Genomic DNA, 14,790 nt, shown 5'->3' on the forward strand with positions numbered 1-14,790 from the left:
CTCCCAGGGGAAGGAAGCACCTTTGATTGTTCATCCCATCCCTGGGTCACACTTCTCCCTACTTAGCAGGATGTCGTAGACTCCCTGGGACTCTCCGCTATTGGGAGGTGGCAGGGGAGGCATCTTGCAAGCTTCCCATTCCTGATTCTTTCCAGTCAGCTGCAAGTGGCTTTTTCTCCAATTCATCTTTATTTTCCATCCTAGGATTACCAGGCAAGCATCATCCCGTCACATGACCCTGCACATAACCTGCTTGTACTACTAGGGATAAAGCAAGACCATTTATGTCCCGGTTCCAGAGACAGGGCAATTCAACAGGAGCCTCCAGAGGGGAGGCTGAGTCTAAGTGGGCAACTGCCACTGTCTCCTCTACCTGCTCCTCTTCTGTCTTTCTACCCTCCCCATCCACCAGTGCCTGATGGTTGGGCCCAGTGGATGAGGGACGAGCATCTTGGCTTTCTTCGTGTCTCCTAGGCTAACAAGCTGATCCTGCAGAGAGGTCCCAAGATCTGCTCTGGATCTTGAATACTCTAGAAGCAAAGTTGAAATCCTGGCCTGCTGTGGGGTTGCCCAAGGGTCATGGTGAAAGGGACCTTTATGAACAACTTTAAAACCAGTTGCGAGACCCAGCAGTGCAGTATCTCAGACATCCTACCCTTTAGAGGGGTTCTTCTCTCGTTCTCACATCACCCAATGCGAGTCCAGGAGCCACCCTCGGTGGGTGTCAAGCCTGGGACTCATGCCTACATTAACTTTTGATTCCAAGTAAGATGCTGGCCTAAGAAGTGTTAACCACCATGGTGCCTCTGGTCCCCTAGCTTCCCCTAGTCCTACATACAAGCAGCCCAGCCCTCCCAAGGAAATTTCCATCACAAGCATGCCTCCTTGGCTCCACAACTTCCACTGCCTCTCCAGTGTCGTCCTTGGCTTTTCTTCTTCTTTCTTCATGCCCATCTCTCACTTACTGGTTGCTCCTCTAAATATACTTGTAAATTCTCTCTCCTTTCCTTCTCTCTCTCCCCTTTACCTCCTCTCTCTCTCTCTCTCTCTCTCTCTGCCTCTCTCTCTCTCTCTCTCTCTCTCTCTCTCTCTCCCTTCTCTCCCTTCTCTCTCTTCTCAAATGGTGGAGTTAGGCACCCGGTAGCAGTGAACTGGCATGGACAGTCACATCTGCAGGAGTCCTGCCTGCTCCAAACACAATAGCTGGACCAGGTTCAGACTCAGAAGGCACCTGTTGCAGCCTCCCAGGTTCTGAACTTGCCCTCCCTTCCTCATTGCCAGGAGTGCAGTTATGAAACACTTATGAAGATGACACTCTCTGATCTACTTTCAACAGTCCCTACACAGCTGTGAACTCGGGTTTCAAAGGATCGTGGTCTTCAAAGACAGTTTCCGTCTTTCTGTCTTCCCAAACCTGTAATTAAACTCGCGATGACAGTGATGGGGGAAGAGAGAGCCTCAGAAACAGCTCCCTCACTGCCCTCAGTGAGGGGATCATGGAAGGCGTGCCCATCTCGACCTTTCCAGAACCTAGCAACTATCCCATTAGAGGTCTGCATCCTCTTCCCTCACAACTCGCCAACGACCCGCATGGCTCAGACCCCAGAACTGCCATGAGTCTACTTGCCTGTACCCCAGAAAGGCTCTAGCCAGTACAGGAAGCAAACTAACCCTATCCCCAATTTGATCTTGGCCTAACTCTCTGCAGATCTGATCCCCGGATCCACCCATGTCCAAGAGAACCGAGTGGCTCAACGGATGTGTGGGGATGGCTTCTGCCTGACACTCAACCAGTTCAACAATGGAGCATAAAGTAGAGTTCATCTTCAGAGTTCCTGTCAGTTCGAGTCGGAAGTGCTGGTGGGTTCACACTGTTCCCTGGGGCAGAAGCATTCTGCTGATGCCTGCCCTGGCAGCTCCAGTTAGCGCACAAAGGACACCACGCTGGTGGCCACTCCAAACGGGGAGGAGTAGGCTGCAGCAAATCCATGCAGACCAATAACAATGTACCGGCATCCTTTGCTTATGGCCTTCCCGAAATTCTATTTTTAGAAAGAGAAAAGCAAAAGTTAGGTGAGGCAACCTGATGACTCTTTCACAAGTCACTGTGACACACACAGAGAATCGTTCTCCCTTATGGACCCAGGGCAAACTATGGAGGCCCGGTGTCTTCACAAGCGTAGTGCCCTGCGTCCCCACCTGCTTCACGACGGGCATTCTCGTTGCCAAGTGTGTGCAAGTACAGCATATTTCCAGATAACTCTCAAGCCTTCTGAGAAACAGCATGGAGGCGGCCAGCTCTAGAACTAAAATGCCTTTGTTGTTTTAAACTGAGACTCACCCCACTTCCCCAGCTGGAAATGTGAGCTCCATAATAGGCGGGGTCAAATTTTCCTTCAGGCATCTTGTTAGACAGCCCACCTGGTCCTTCCTATGAGCCTAGCCCCTACTCTGGTCCGACCCACGTGTTTGTAACCCGGAAGTTTTCACCATCTCTGAGTTCTGCAAGTGCACAAGCCTTTTGTGTTTCCAAAACTGTCTTACATTTGTTGAGGGTAAGGACGAGGCAATGTTTTTTGGATGCTGCTTTTCTCCTCCTTCTTCTCTTTGGTGGATGCTGGGACAGGGGACATCAAATGCCAGGAACTCAGGTGGAATTACATGAGAACTTTGAGACCACTAATGGCTAACATCTACTGCATTATGTCCCCAATATCCCCCTTCCCACCTCCAACTTCTTTTATTGTTTTTAGTGACTTTGACATCCAGTAACTGGCCAGAACCTTCTCTCCCACCCCGTGACTTTCAGCCCTGTGATTTTTTTTTCTGGCTACAGAATACACAACCTGGTTCCACTGAAGATCCTTGATTCCAATCAGGAGTCTCACTGCTATACCCAGTGTTGCCTGGAGAAGCTACCCCAGATGCCCAAAAGGGTTGACCTCTCTAAGATGCAGCCCAACCTTTCCTTCTCCTGACCCCCAACCATCTCTATGAACTGGTGGAGTCCATGTCCTCATTGCTTGAATCACACATCCCTGGGGACCTGTTCATCTTCTGCTATTGTCCCCAAGCCCAGTGCTCTGGCTCCTGGCTTCTCCCACCCTGCCAGTGTAACCATGGCGAACTGGCTCTTTTTCCCATGTCTTCCCCACAGTGTTCTTCTCCAGCAGTATCCTCATCTTCCTGTCAGCCCGTTCCCGTTCCCCAGCTCAGACTATGCCACACATCACTGTGGCCATCTCCTGCCCAGTGTCTCTGCTATTCGAGTGAAAAAGCCTCCAGACTGTGACTCCCCACCACACTTCTTCCCTCTCATACTGGTTGCTGCCCACAACCATTCAGGGACTTCCTGGTTAAGGTTGCCTACAACGTCCATGCTGTGTGGTCCATGGAGGCATCTGTCTTTTTTCCTCCCTGAGCTCTGTGATCACCTGGACTCATCTTTTCCTGGTTCTCCCTTGTCCACAGGGCACTCCTCCCAAACGCTCTCCGTTGGTTCTGTCTTCTTGTGGAGTTGGAACTGTTGAGGTCTTCATTCCTCATTGCTAGTTCCCCCTCCACTCTGCCTAGAACCCCTCAGACTTTGGATGTTTCTTAAATGCTGGCAACTCCAGTTCCGATTCATTCATTCAACTCTCTGCTTGGGGTGCCCACCTCCTGCTGCCCCACAGTTCCTCTATGGCATTGTCTCTCATTGCACGAAGCAAGTTGACCTAACTTGGGTGACTGATATGTCCTTGTTAGCCTTCGCTTAAGGGATTAGCAAGAAGAAATCACAGAGGCTGGAGAGATGGCTCAGTGGTTAAGAGCATTGGCTGCTCTTGCAGAGGACCCAGGTTCAATTCCCAGCACCCATGTGGCCGCTCACAACTGTCTCTAACTCCAGTTTCAGGGAATCTGGCATCCTCACACATACATACATGCAGACAAAACACCAATGCACATAAGATAAAAATAAATTTAAAAAAAAGAAGAAATCACAGGAAGTTAACACGCCTTTGAGACTGTCCAGCTAGTAATGGGCAGAGCTGAATCTTCCCCGATGAAATCTCACTGCAGAACCAGAAGCCTTCATGTCATGTTATACCTCTATTTAATGAGGGCAGCCTGTAAGAGACCTTGTGCTCACAGCCTGGAGTGAGTTCTAATCCCATCCTTTCCTCAGCATTCCTTGGCCTCAGTTTCCTTGTCTGTATAATGGGAATATGTAGTGGCCTTTTTGTGTGGTAAAGAGGATGGAGGAGTTTATTCAAGGGAAGCACTGGCAACAGTGCCCAGAACATGCAGCCGGGCTGGTGACCACAGTGTCAACTTTCAGAAGAAACAGTGACTTTTTTCTGTTACAGAGTAGCTTAGGGTTGTGGTGGCAATTTATCAGTTGGAGATATTTCTTATTTCTTAGCAAGGTTTCTTTTTTAGAGACAGGCTCTCACTCAGGAGCTGAGCTGACATGGATCATACCATGTAAGCCAGGCTGGCCTTCCGCTCATGTTGATCCTCTGTCCCAGCTCTCTCAGTGCTGGGTTGTTGTGACCCACAATGCCTTGCTAGAAACACGTCTAGAGAGCGATTGGAGTTGCCTTGAGTTCTGCCTTGAGTTGTCCGTGGTGTGAATGTCAGAGTCCCCACACTATAGTGTGTACCCATTCAGGTACCCCCAGCCTGTAGGGAAAGCCAAGGTCTTTCCCTCAATCCCTTACTAGGTCATGACAAGCTGTGGGAGAAAGTGGTACATCTATGTCTACTCAAGATACCACCTCATCCATTTCTCAAGGAGACATGTTTGTGTGTGTGTGTGTCTCTGTGTGTGTGTGTGTCTGTGTGTCCATGTGTGAGAGAAGGAGAGAGGAAAGGACTCTATAAACGTGTTGAAAAGAGTCATTGGGAGAATTTTACATGTTTGAAACAAATACCATGTATCCCTGCCAATGGCACCAGAATCAAACCGCTTACCAGAAACCTGACGTTAGTGATAGTTGTACACTCTCTTTCCCATAGCTGGTCACTTTTTAAACAGCCACTTCTCACTCTGTCTTTACCATTTGGGGAGAGTCTGCTGAGAGAGTGCATTAACGGGAACGCGGTCAAAGCACAGCTTTGGGTAGCACAAAGCAGAGACCAAAGAAGCTGACAAGCACACCGGTGCCATTCAAGGGAAAGGACTTGGGATAGAACGAATCTCTCCTAGAGATGCTGAAGATGGGAAAGCACGGGAGGGGGGCCAGGCCCCCAGATTCACACCGCACTTCTCAGAACTCGTGACTGCATTCCCTGAAATGGCGAAGGCTAGCCCCCAGATTCACACCGCACTTCGCAGAACTCGTGACTGCATTCCCTGAAATGGCGAGAGAAACTTTACCAGTATGAGTCAGCTAAGACTTCTCCAGAGGGCGGGTCCCTGGGGTCTCCTGCATACCAGGTCAAGACTGCCTCTACCCCATGTGAATATCCTAATACAGAGGGATGCGGGGGGAGTCAGGCAGAAGATGGAGGGTGGAGGGGGAAGGGAGTGACGGGGGGTGGAATACACTACTGGGTTTGGAAGGGAGGAAGACGGCCCTGGAAGCAGCAAAGAGCCAGGCAGGAGCAGCCCTGGTGATTTTAGATCAGGAGGCTAGATTGCCTGGGACTTCTGAGTTCCAGAGCAGCAGAGAAGATGGCAGCCAACCTCCCAGTGGGGCTGGGGCTCCATGCCCCTGTAATTTAGAAGAGGAAATCATCTCTCCACAGACGTCGCTGTCTGATCTCAAAGGTCAAGACTTCTGTTAAGCTGCTCTCAGGCCTGACGCCAACCTGAAGTGGGTGATCAGCTCCAGAGTCTGAACAAAGAGAACCCACCCCTCAAAGGGTAGCAACATACAGCTCTAGAACCTCAGCCAGGTGCCCTGGCATCTAGAACCTTCCACGTGGACTAATGTATTGACTTTCGATATGATTAGGTATGTGTGTTGGTCGGGTGGGGTGTGTGTGTGACATCGATACTCAGCGTCTTCCTGAATTTCTTGCCACCTTAGTTATTTGTGTAGAGACAAACTCTTCCACCCAACCCAAGTTCACAGATTCATCTATACTGGTCTTCACCTCCCCAGAACTAGGTTTTTAAGTATGTGCCAAGCTTTTTGTGGTATGGTCAATCCTAGGACTTGACATGTGAGGCAGGGTTCCACTCTCTATGTAGCCCAGGTTGGCCCTGATCTGTGATCCTCCATCTCAGTTTCCAGAGTGCTGGGATTACAGGCCTGCAACACCACACCTGCCTTACCCCATACTTTCTGTTTTACCCTCCAACCCTGTCCTAGCTTCCCGATGAACACAACTTCATTCTTTTTCCTTACCACACTTCTCTCCATGCCTCTCAGGGGTGCCTGCTAGGGCGGCCTATTATTTCCAGCTAAGTGAGAGGCACGTTCCATCCATCTCGCCCACAGATCTGGAGAGGAAGGGGCAAGGCTCCCTCCCAGCTCTTAGGGCGGTCTCATTCTGCAGTTTCATTGTCTCCAACCCCAGCTTCCCAGGGTTGCTGCGGGGACTCAGGCATGGAACATAAAGAAGGTAGCAGACAGCCAGCCTTCTGACGGAACACCGGAACACTGCCGCCTCAGGTTCCTTCCCCAGTGCCCAGCGGATAGCATTTTAACAGTAATATGTCCGCCACAGGAATTCAATTATTTCTTTCAAATCATCTAGGAATGCTGATCTCTATAAGAGGCCCAGGCACAAAGGCTTCCAGAAGGCTGGGCCAGCACAGTGTTCAGGTTGGCTCCTAGGCAGGACCATGCTGGTAGGGGTGGGTGGAGCAGCAGGGGGAGTGAGCCTGCTCTTTCATGTTGCACAAAGGCCAACAACTTTCCTTAAATAGAAGCAGGAAGGGGCTTGGGTGAAGGATCTGAGAAGTTAACAGCGGTGGGAACAAAAAGAAAACACATTCCGCAATAACCAATAATCAGAGCTATTCGTTTCTAAAAGAAAGCCTCGCCTGGCAACCGAGGTGAGGACGGATCCCACCCCCATCTTCCGCAGGAGCCTGGACTGTTCTGTGGCTTTGCAGAAAAGGGGCCTCCTTGGTCCTCTTCCTTCTTGTTGGAGCCTGGTAGCTTCTCAGCTGGCCTAAGAAGGCAGAGCCAGGATGGCTCTTGGGACCCCTCACTTGGGCTGTGATCTCATCTGGACTTCTTGGGACTACTGAGTTAGTGGGTGACATTCCAGAGCTTTCCCCACATCTCTCCCTCTCTGTTTTGGTCAAGAAAAACAAACAAACACCACCACCAACACAAAACCCTTTTCATGTCAAAATCTCTTTTACATCCCCCACCCCCCAATTCATGTAACATGAAACCAACCAGTCTAAAGTGAGAGAGTTGGCTCAACAGTTAAGAGCACAGACTGCTCTTCCAGAGGACCTGGGTTCAGTTCCCAGCACCCACATGGTGGCTCACAACCATCTGTAACTCCAGCTTCAGGGGAATCAATGCCCTCTTCTGGCCTCTGTGGGCATGAGGCAAGTGGTACAAACATACATGAAGGCAAAAACAAACAAACAAAAAACCCCAAACACATACATGTTTTTGTTATTTTCTACATCTGTTATTTTGTAAAATGAAAAAGTGAGAGGCATCAAATGCCTTTATGATGTGTAACCACCAGTCCTGTCTGCTTCCAAAACATTTTCTTCCTAGAAGGAAAGCATACACACAGTCGGCAACCTTCTGCCTGTCGGCCCCTGAAGCCACCATCATACTGTATGGACTCACCTCTCTGGACATTTCATAGAAAGGGAACCATGGCTTTCCCCACGTACCATCTTGTTGAGCCACAGGGCAGCAAATATTAGTCGTTATGGCTATTAAATACTACATAATGTGTCTAGCCCACATTTTGTTCATCTATTCATATATATTTGGATTTTTTTCACTTTTTGTCCATTGGTAAATGAGACTTCTGTGAACATGTCTGTAAAATTATTTGCTTCACAAACATTTATGAAAGCAAAACACCCATACACAAGAAAAACTGAAGTAAAAAAATATTTGCTTGAGTGCTGTCTAACTCTATTTTTTTTTTAAACTAAAATGCCATGTAGCCCAGAAACTCTCTAGGGTAACCAAAAATTACTTTGAATTATTTTCCAAAAATTATTAATTACATTTATCTAGTGTGTTTGGTGTGCATGCACACATGTGCATGTGTGCTACAGTGTGTTCATGGTCAATGAGAACTTGTGGGAGTCAGTTTTCCAAGGTTCTTGGGGATTGAACTCAGATCGTCCCATTTGCAGTGAGCACCCGTACCTACACAGCCAAATCCTGAGCGCTGATCTCCTGGCCTCCACTTCCCAAGTGGGGGATTGCAGGTGTGCACCACCACAGCTGGTTTATACAGCACGAGGGCTCCAATCAGGTCTTGGTGGATGCTGAGCTAGCATTCAACCCCCTGAGCTGTACACCCCTCAGGCCAGCCTTCAATTCTTTCAGCTCTCGGTGTGGAACCCTGAGATCATAGAGTAGGCCTGTGTTCAACTGGGAGAAGTGCCCCCAAGTTGCTTTCCACAGCAGTACACCAATCTCACACACGCCAGCACCAGTGTGCAAGGCTCAGTGTCTCTTGGTGCTCACCAACATGATGACTTTATGTTTGGACTTTGACTTTTTTTAGAATAGCCTTCCTAATTAGTGTGATCTGGTACCTCAGTGTTAGCCGGGGTGAGCTCTTTGTTGATAGGTTCTTGTCACATAGATAGCCCAGGCTGGCCTTTCCTTTCAATCATCCTGTCCCTCCCTCACAGTACCTGGGATTACACGTGTGGGTTTCCTTGTCTTGTCTTCCTGTGAAGCCTTATCTTTTCTCCTTCCAAGAGTCCTTGTCAGGGCGATTTGAAACAGTCCCTGATTTTTTTTTTTCAGAGACGTGGTTTCGCTGTAGCTTTGAAGCCTGTCCTGGAACTAGCTCTTGTAGACCAGGCTGGCCTTGAACTCACAGAGATCCGCCTGCCTCTGTCTCCTGAGCGCTGAGATTAAAGGTGTGTGCCACCACTGCCTGGCTGCGTCCCTGATTTTATTAGCCTCACCAGGATGAGTAATCACTAAGTTCTCTGCTCTGTAGTAAGGGGCTGATGCCCGACCTCTGCCACATCTCCCTAGTGAGCCTTGGACTCTCTCCAGCCTCTGTTAAGATTCATTTTTGCACCTCTAGGGTATGCACAATGCCCGGCACAGAATGGTCACCCCAAAACCTCTCCAAATGCCAGCCTCCAAGGAGGACCCCTTGTCATCAATTCACTTTCAAATGGTTTCTGTACCCCCAAAGTCCCACTTTACTTCAAGTATTTTATCATTGCCTGCTTGTGAGGGGGCAACGCCATATCATTCAGGAGAATGATAAACTAAAATTCCCAGCAAGAAACTGAATGCCTCAGGTATGGTAAAGGTCACCCACTGACCACTGATGACTGGACCATAAAATCAGGAGGTCAGTCAGAGGACTTTGACTTGTGAGTTTTGTGGTTCCTCCACCTATGCACCCCAACAAACACCCTCCCGTAGCCTCCTCCAGGCCAGGAGAGTAATTCTACTTCCAAGCCAAGGCACCTGGGAGCCAGAACCATTTACCCAGGAAACGAAACTCATTCCTTTGCCTATCCATCCCCATTCTTCCTCTCGCTCACCCACCTCCTCCCACCACCAAAGCAAAAGGCAGGCAGAACATCTGAAGTTCAAAGTGCAGAGATCAGCTTTAGAGGCAGGGAGATTCCACAGGCACTAGGTGTGTACTGGCTGAGTTAGCAGGCCCCGCGGACAACCTGGGAGTCTACGACAGAATCACCTAACATTCTCATGTGGCCGGGTGGCCTCGGGGAGATGATGGGAAATCAATGCACCTGGGTTGCAACGTCGCACCAGCTACACGGTTTCCAAGTCACTTAACGGGGCTTCAACATTCCGTTTCCACCAGCGACAACCGAGCGCAGGGTCCTGCTTGCCTAAGCCTGCGCGCTCAGTGCCTCCCTCCAAGTGACTGTCCTGGCAGCGACACGGGCACAACTCCACCCAGGGCAACTCCCGGTTCAGTCTGGATCAGGGCGGCCGGACGCTGGGGACTTACCTTGCCGTACTTCTTCAGTTTACGCCGAAACCTTTTCTTGGGCTTGTCGTCTGGCGAGGTCTCCTCGAGGGGCTCGTAGCGCTCGGGCAGCGCAGCCAGGTGTACTCTGCGCGCGCTTGGAGTCCCCGCGCGTCGCCCGCCCTCCTCGCGCGTATCGTCCTGGCTTGCTGGGTCATCGTCTTCGCCCTCTAGGTGCTCCACGATGACATCCGTCTCCTCGTCCCCGGCACCTCGAGATCGCCCCAGGGGCCCCCGGCGCGCGAAGCTGCTCGCCGCCTTGCTCCTGAGCCGGGCGCCCACCGTCATGATGCCGCGGAGCTGTCGAGAAGATCCTGGGCTTTGAGGACAACCTTTGCTCGGTGCCCCGCCCCGCTCCTGCCCCCGCGGACCGCCCCGGCTTGGTGCGCGAAGGGGACCTGAGGTCGTAGCGCAGCCTCGCGGTGGGGCCGGGGATTGCGGCCGCTGAGACCAGAGAACGCTTAGCCAGACCGGGTCTGGAGCTTGCCCGAAAACCGTGTTGCAGACACCGGAGCTCCAGGTCAGGCAAGTTCGACAGTATGGGAAACAGACTCCAAACTGCAGGCCTCCAGTTTCCTGCATTTAAAACTGGCCGGGGTGGTAGGGCACGCCTTTAATTCCAGAGGCAGAGTCAGGAGGATCTCTAAATTCAAGGCCAGCCTGATCTACACAGTGAGTTCCAGGATAGCCAGGGATACAAAACAAACAAAATATTGGCAGAGATGGTATTGATCATGAAAATTATTGAGTACTGCCGGGCGGTGGTGGCGCACGCCTTTAATCCCAGCACTCGGGAGGCAGAGGCAGGTGGATCTCTGTGAGTTCGAGGCCAGCCTGGTCTACAGAGCTAGTTCCAGGACAGGAACCAAAAGCTACAGAGAAACCCTGTCTCGAAAATCCAAAAAAAAAAAAAAAAAAAAGAAAGAAAGAAAAAGAAAATTATTGAGTATTGTTGAGAATGTGCTGAAATGGTCATGAAAATATGATATTTAAAGCTGGGGGTGTAGTTCAGTTGGGATAATGCTTGCTTAGCATGCACGAAGTCCTGGGTCCCATCCCCAGCGCCTCATGAACCCCAGCACGGTAGCACACGCTTGTAATCACAGAATTCCGTAGTGAGGCAGGAGGATCAGGGATTCAAATTTATCCTTGGTTATGGTAAGTTTAGGGTCAGTGAGGGCTACATGATGCCGTGTTTCCAACACATATAAGAAATGCAGGCCGGGCGATGGTGATGCATGCCTTTAATCCCAGCACTCGGGAGGCAGAAGCAGGCGGATCTCTGTGAGTTCGAGACCAGCCTGGTCTACAGAGCTAGTTCCAGGACAGGCTCCAAAGCCACAAAGAAACCCTGTCTCGAAAAACCAAAAAAAAAAAAAAAAAAAAAAAAAAGAAAGAAAGAAATGCAGCGTTTTTTTTTAAAAAATTAAAATCCCGAGTTCATTTCACACGTGTATTTTTGTCTCCCCGCCGTTTTCACATCTGACCACCAGCGTTACTAGGTCCTATGGAAACATTCCACACATACTTACAGCGAAGTAAAGGGTGGAGTTCCACCGCTGAAAACTGAACAGGCATTTAGACACCACATTCTTGACAACGGAATGTGGACAACATATACCAAACACAGCAAGGCAGCTCTCATTGTGCACTATAGGAAGGAGAGCTAGCTATAAACGGCTACAGGAATCAAGTAAGACTCTTGTTGTTTTCAACTCAAACCTTCTCACATTAAATGGCCTCCTTAACATTTTAGGGACATGATAGTGTTTTGTTTTGTTTTTGAGACAGTTTTCTCTGTGTAGCAGAGCCCTGGCTGCCCTGGAACTTGCTTGAAGATCAAGCTGGCCTAGAATTCAGAGGTCTGTTCATCTGTCTCTGCCTTCTGAACGCTGGGATTAAAGGCAAAGGCCACCATAACTGCCCCGGGCAAGTTTTTTGGGGAAGAAAAAAAAATATGTATCCCAGGTGTGGTGGCACAAGCCTTAAAGGCTGGGATTAAATCCCAGCACTGGGGAGACAGAGGCAGATGGATCTCCACAGGGAAAGCTTTGCCTGGAAAGCTAGGGCTGCTATAGTGAAATGCCGTCATATCTATATCTATATCTATATATATATATATAGATATATATATATATATAGAGAGAGAGAGAGAGAGAGAGCTAGAAATCTCATCCATATTTTTCTAGGAGGTTTCTAAAAACACAAGGCCACGTGTCCACGGAGCTATCACAGTGGCACACTGAGAAAGGGAAGCAGCCTCATGGAAACAGGGGAGCTGATTTCTGGAGCGCACATATGATATCATCAGGAGCGCAATATGACATCAGGAGCACAAGTAATCCTAAAAGCCAGGATTTGTGCACTAGCATCGCCAGAGCTGTGGCTCTCAGCCTGCGTGGAATGCCTTGTTTGCTTTTGGTTGGGTTTTGTCTTTTGTTTGTTTTTGGTTTTCGTTGGTGGTGGATTTTGACACAGGGTCTTACTCTGTAGTCCTGACTTACTTGCATTGCAACTCACTGAGGAGATCAGGATTTTCCTGCCTCCAGCTCATAGAGAGATTTCCCTGCCTCTGCCTCTTGAGCGCTGCTTGTTTGCTCTTCCTTCTCTTCTCTTCTCTTCTCTTCTCTTCTCTTCTCTTCTTTCTTTCTTTCCTTTTTTCTTTCTTTTCTTTTTTTCTGAGACAGCGTTTCTCTGTGTAACAGTCCTGCAGTTCTGGAACTCGCTTTATAGACAAGGCTGGCCTTGAACTCACAGAGATCCACCTGCCTCTGCCTCCCCAGTGCTGGGATTAAAGGTGTGCACTACCACCATGCAGTTTGCCTTGTTTTTTTTTTATGTGTGTTTATCTCTGTGTTCTGGGGAACACAGAATAAAATATAACACAATAATGCAAGAGAAAGCAAAAAAAAGAATGCAAAGAGAAAAAAAAAACAGTCAATTGTTACTACTCACAAGTGATATGCTCCCATGTTTACAAGACCCAGAACGGTCCTTTGGAAAACTCTGGACATGAACTTATAAAGACTGAAATTAAGCCGGGTGGTGGTGGTGCACACCTTTAATCCCAGCGCTCAGGTAGACAGAGGCAGGTGGATCTCTGTGAGTTCGAGGCCAGCCTGGTCTACAGAGTGAGTTCCAGGACATTCAGAGATACACAGAGAAACCCCATCTCAAAAAGCAAGCAAACAAAAAGACAGGAACTAGATCCCTATCTGTCACCTTGTATAGTTATCAGCTCTGTGTAAATAATGGAACGTAAGTCTTGGAACTCTGATACTGCTAGAAGAAGCACTTCAAGATAAAGGTAAAATGGCTGGAGATGTGGCTCAGTGTTAAGAACATTTGGGGTTCTTGCAGAGGACTCAGGCTGTGTAACCTGCACTCACCTTGCTCACAGCTGTATAGCCCCATGGTCTGTATTCTTTTCTCTGACTTGAAGACCAGTCTCTGCCTGCCACTGTCACAGTGTTCTGCTCACGTGTACACAGGCCAGATCCTCGGACACCATAAACAAAACCGATTCCTCCTCTAAGTTGTCTCCATCAGATGATTCATCTCGACAACCAGAAAGGTGACTAAAGGAGCCGAACAAACTCCATTTCGAGTTAGAACTCCATTTCAGACAGGACCTAACTAAGGAGGTCCATGCAGCCCAGCAACGTCATAAACATTCATTCCCAAGACACTGTGCCAGTCCTGGTCAAAGTGACCCCCCAGGGTGTCCAAACAACATCTGCTTGCTTCAGTTGTCTTTGTAGGTACCTGATTAATGCTGTTTTGAAATTCCCTATACCCAAACAACAAATTAAAAAGTTGTATACTTCTACCCAATCCCGAAACACCAAGGCACGTGCCACCCTGCTTGCAGTTTTCCCCTTTAAAAACCCATTACCCCGAGAGCTCTGGGCCGTCCCCCCCCCCCACCTGCTGTGTTGGAGTGTTGGATTGTGCAGTGCAAGTTAGCTAACTTGTAATCAATAAACCCCAGTGTGTTTTGCATCAGATACTGGCTCTGTGGCGGTCACAGAGACTTTACAGTGGAGGCTTCTGGGGAAGAGAATCCATTATCTGATTAAGGGATAATTATTCCACCCAGTTCTTTAGTAAGGTGGTCATCGTGAGGGATTATCCCTGGCCAGATGATGGACAAGTGCAGGATTAGCTCCTACGTTTTGGGTAACTTGGAATGTGAGATCTCCTCCCAAGGCCAGAGTTAAGTTCCATTCTTCTGATCAGGAGGAAATAGCTTTCTTTTCACGCGGCTCAGAGAGCCTCAGTCAAGGATACCGCAGCATTCCGCACTCAAGAGTTAACACTAGCATCATGTAGGAGATGGGCTGACATTGAGAAATAGGTCTCAACTCATGCTCACCATGAAAACCCATTTCTGGGCTAGAGAGATGGCTCAGAGGTTAAGAGCACTGACTGCTCTTCCAGAGGTCCTGAGTTCAATTCCCAGCAACCACATGTGGCTGACAGCCATCTGTAATGAGATCTGGTGCCCTCTTCTGGCCAGCAAGCACACAGACAGACAGGACACTGTATACATAATAAATAAATAAATCTAAAAAAGAAAGAGAGAAAAAGAGAACCCATTTCCAAGAGTTCAATTCCCAGCAACCACATGTGGCTGACAGCCATCTGTAATGAGATCTGGTGCCCTCTTCT

At 49.0% G+C, this 14,790-nt stretch overlaps 1 protein-coding gene across 1 annotated transcript in view; it reads right to left on the reverse strand.

The window, feature by feature from the left end:
* The window catches only part of CUNH1orf115 (chromosome unknown C1orf115 homolog), a 10,836-nt gene extending 379 nt beyond the window's left edge, over nt 1–10,457 (reverse strand). Inside the window, exons 1-2 of the mRNA XM_041635451.1 lie at nt 10,102–10,457; nt 1–2,042 (exon numbers count right to left, since the gene is read on the reverse strand). The exon at nt 1–2,042 is cut by the window's left edge and continues 379 nt beyond it. Of these exons, the coding sequence (XP_041491385.1) occupies nt 1,923–2,042; nt 10,102–10,407 (426 nt within the window). The 5' untranslated portion in view covers nt 10,408–10,457 and the 3' untranslated portion in view covers nt 1–1,922. The remainder of the gene's footprint in view (nt 2,043–10,101) is intronic.
* Between the last annotated feature and the right edge of the window lie 4,333 nt (nt 10,458–14,790).

This window comes from Microtus oregoni, unplaced genomic scaffold (assembly GCF_018167655.1).
Source record: "Microtus oregoni isolate MIOR12 unplaced genomic scaffold, Mior012 000047F_ref0000412, whole genome shotgun sequence".
NCBI classification, from domain to species: Eukaryota; Metazoa; Chordata; class Mammalia; order Rodentia; family Cricetidae; genus Microtus; species Microtus oregoni.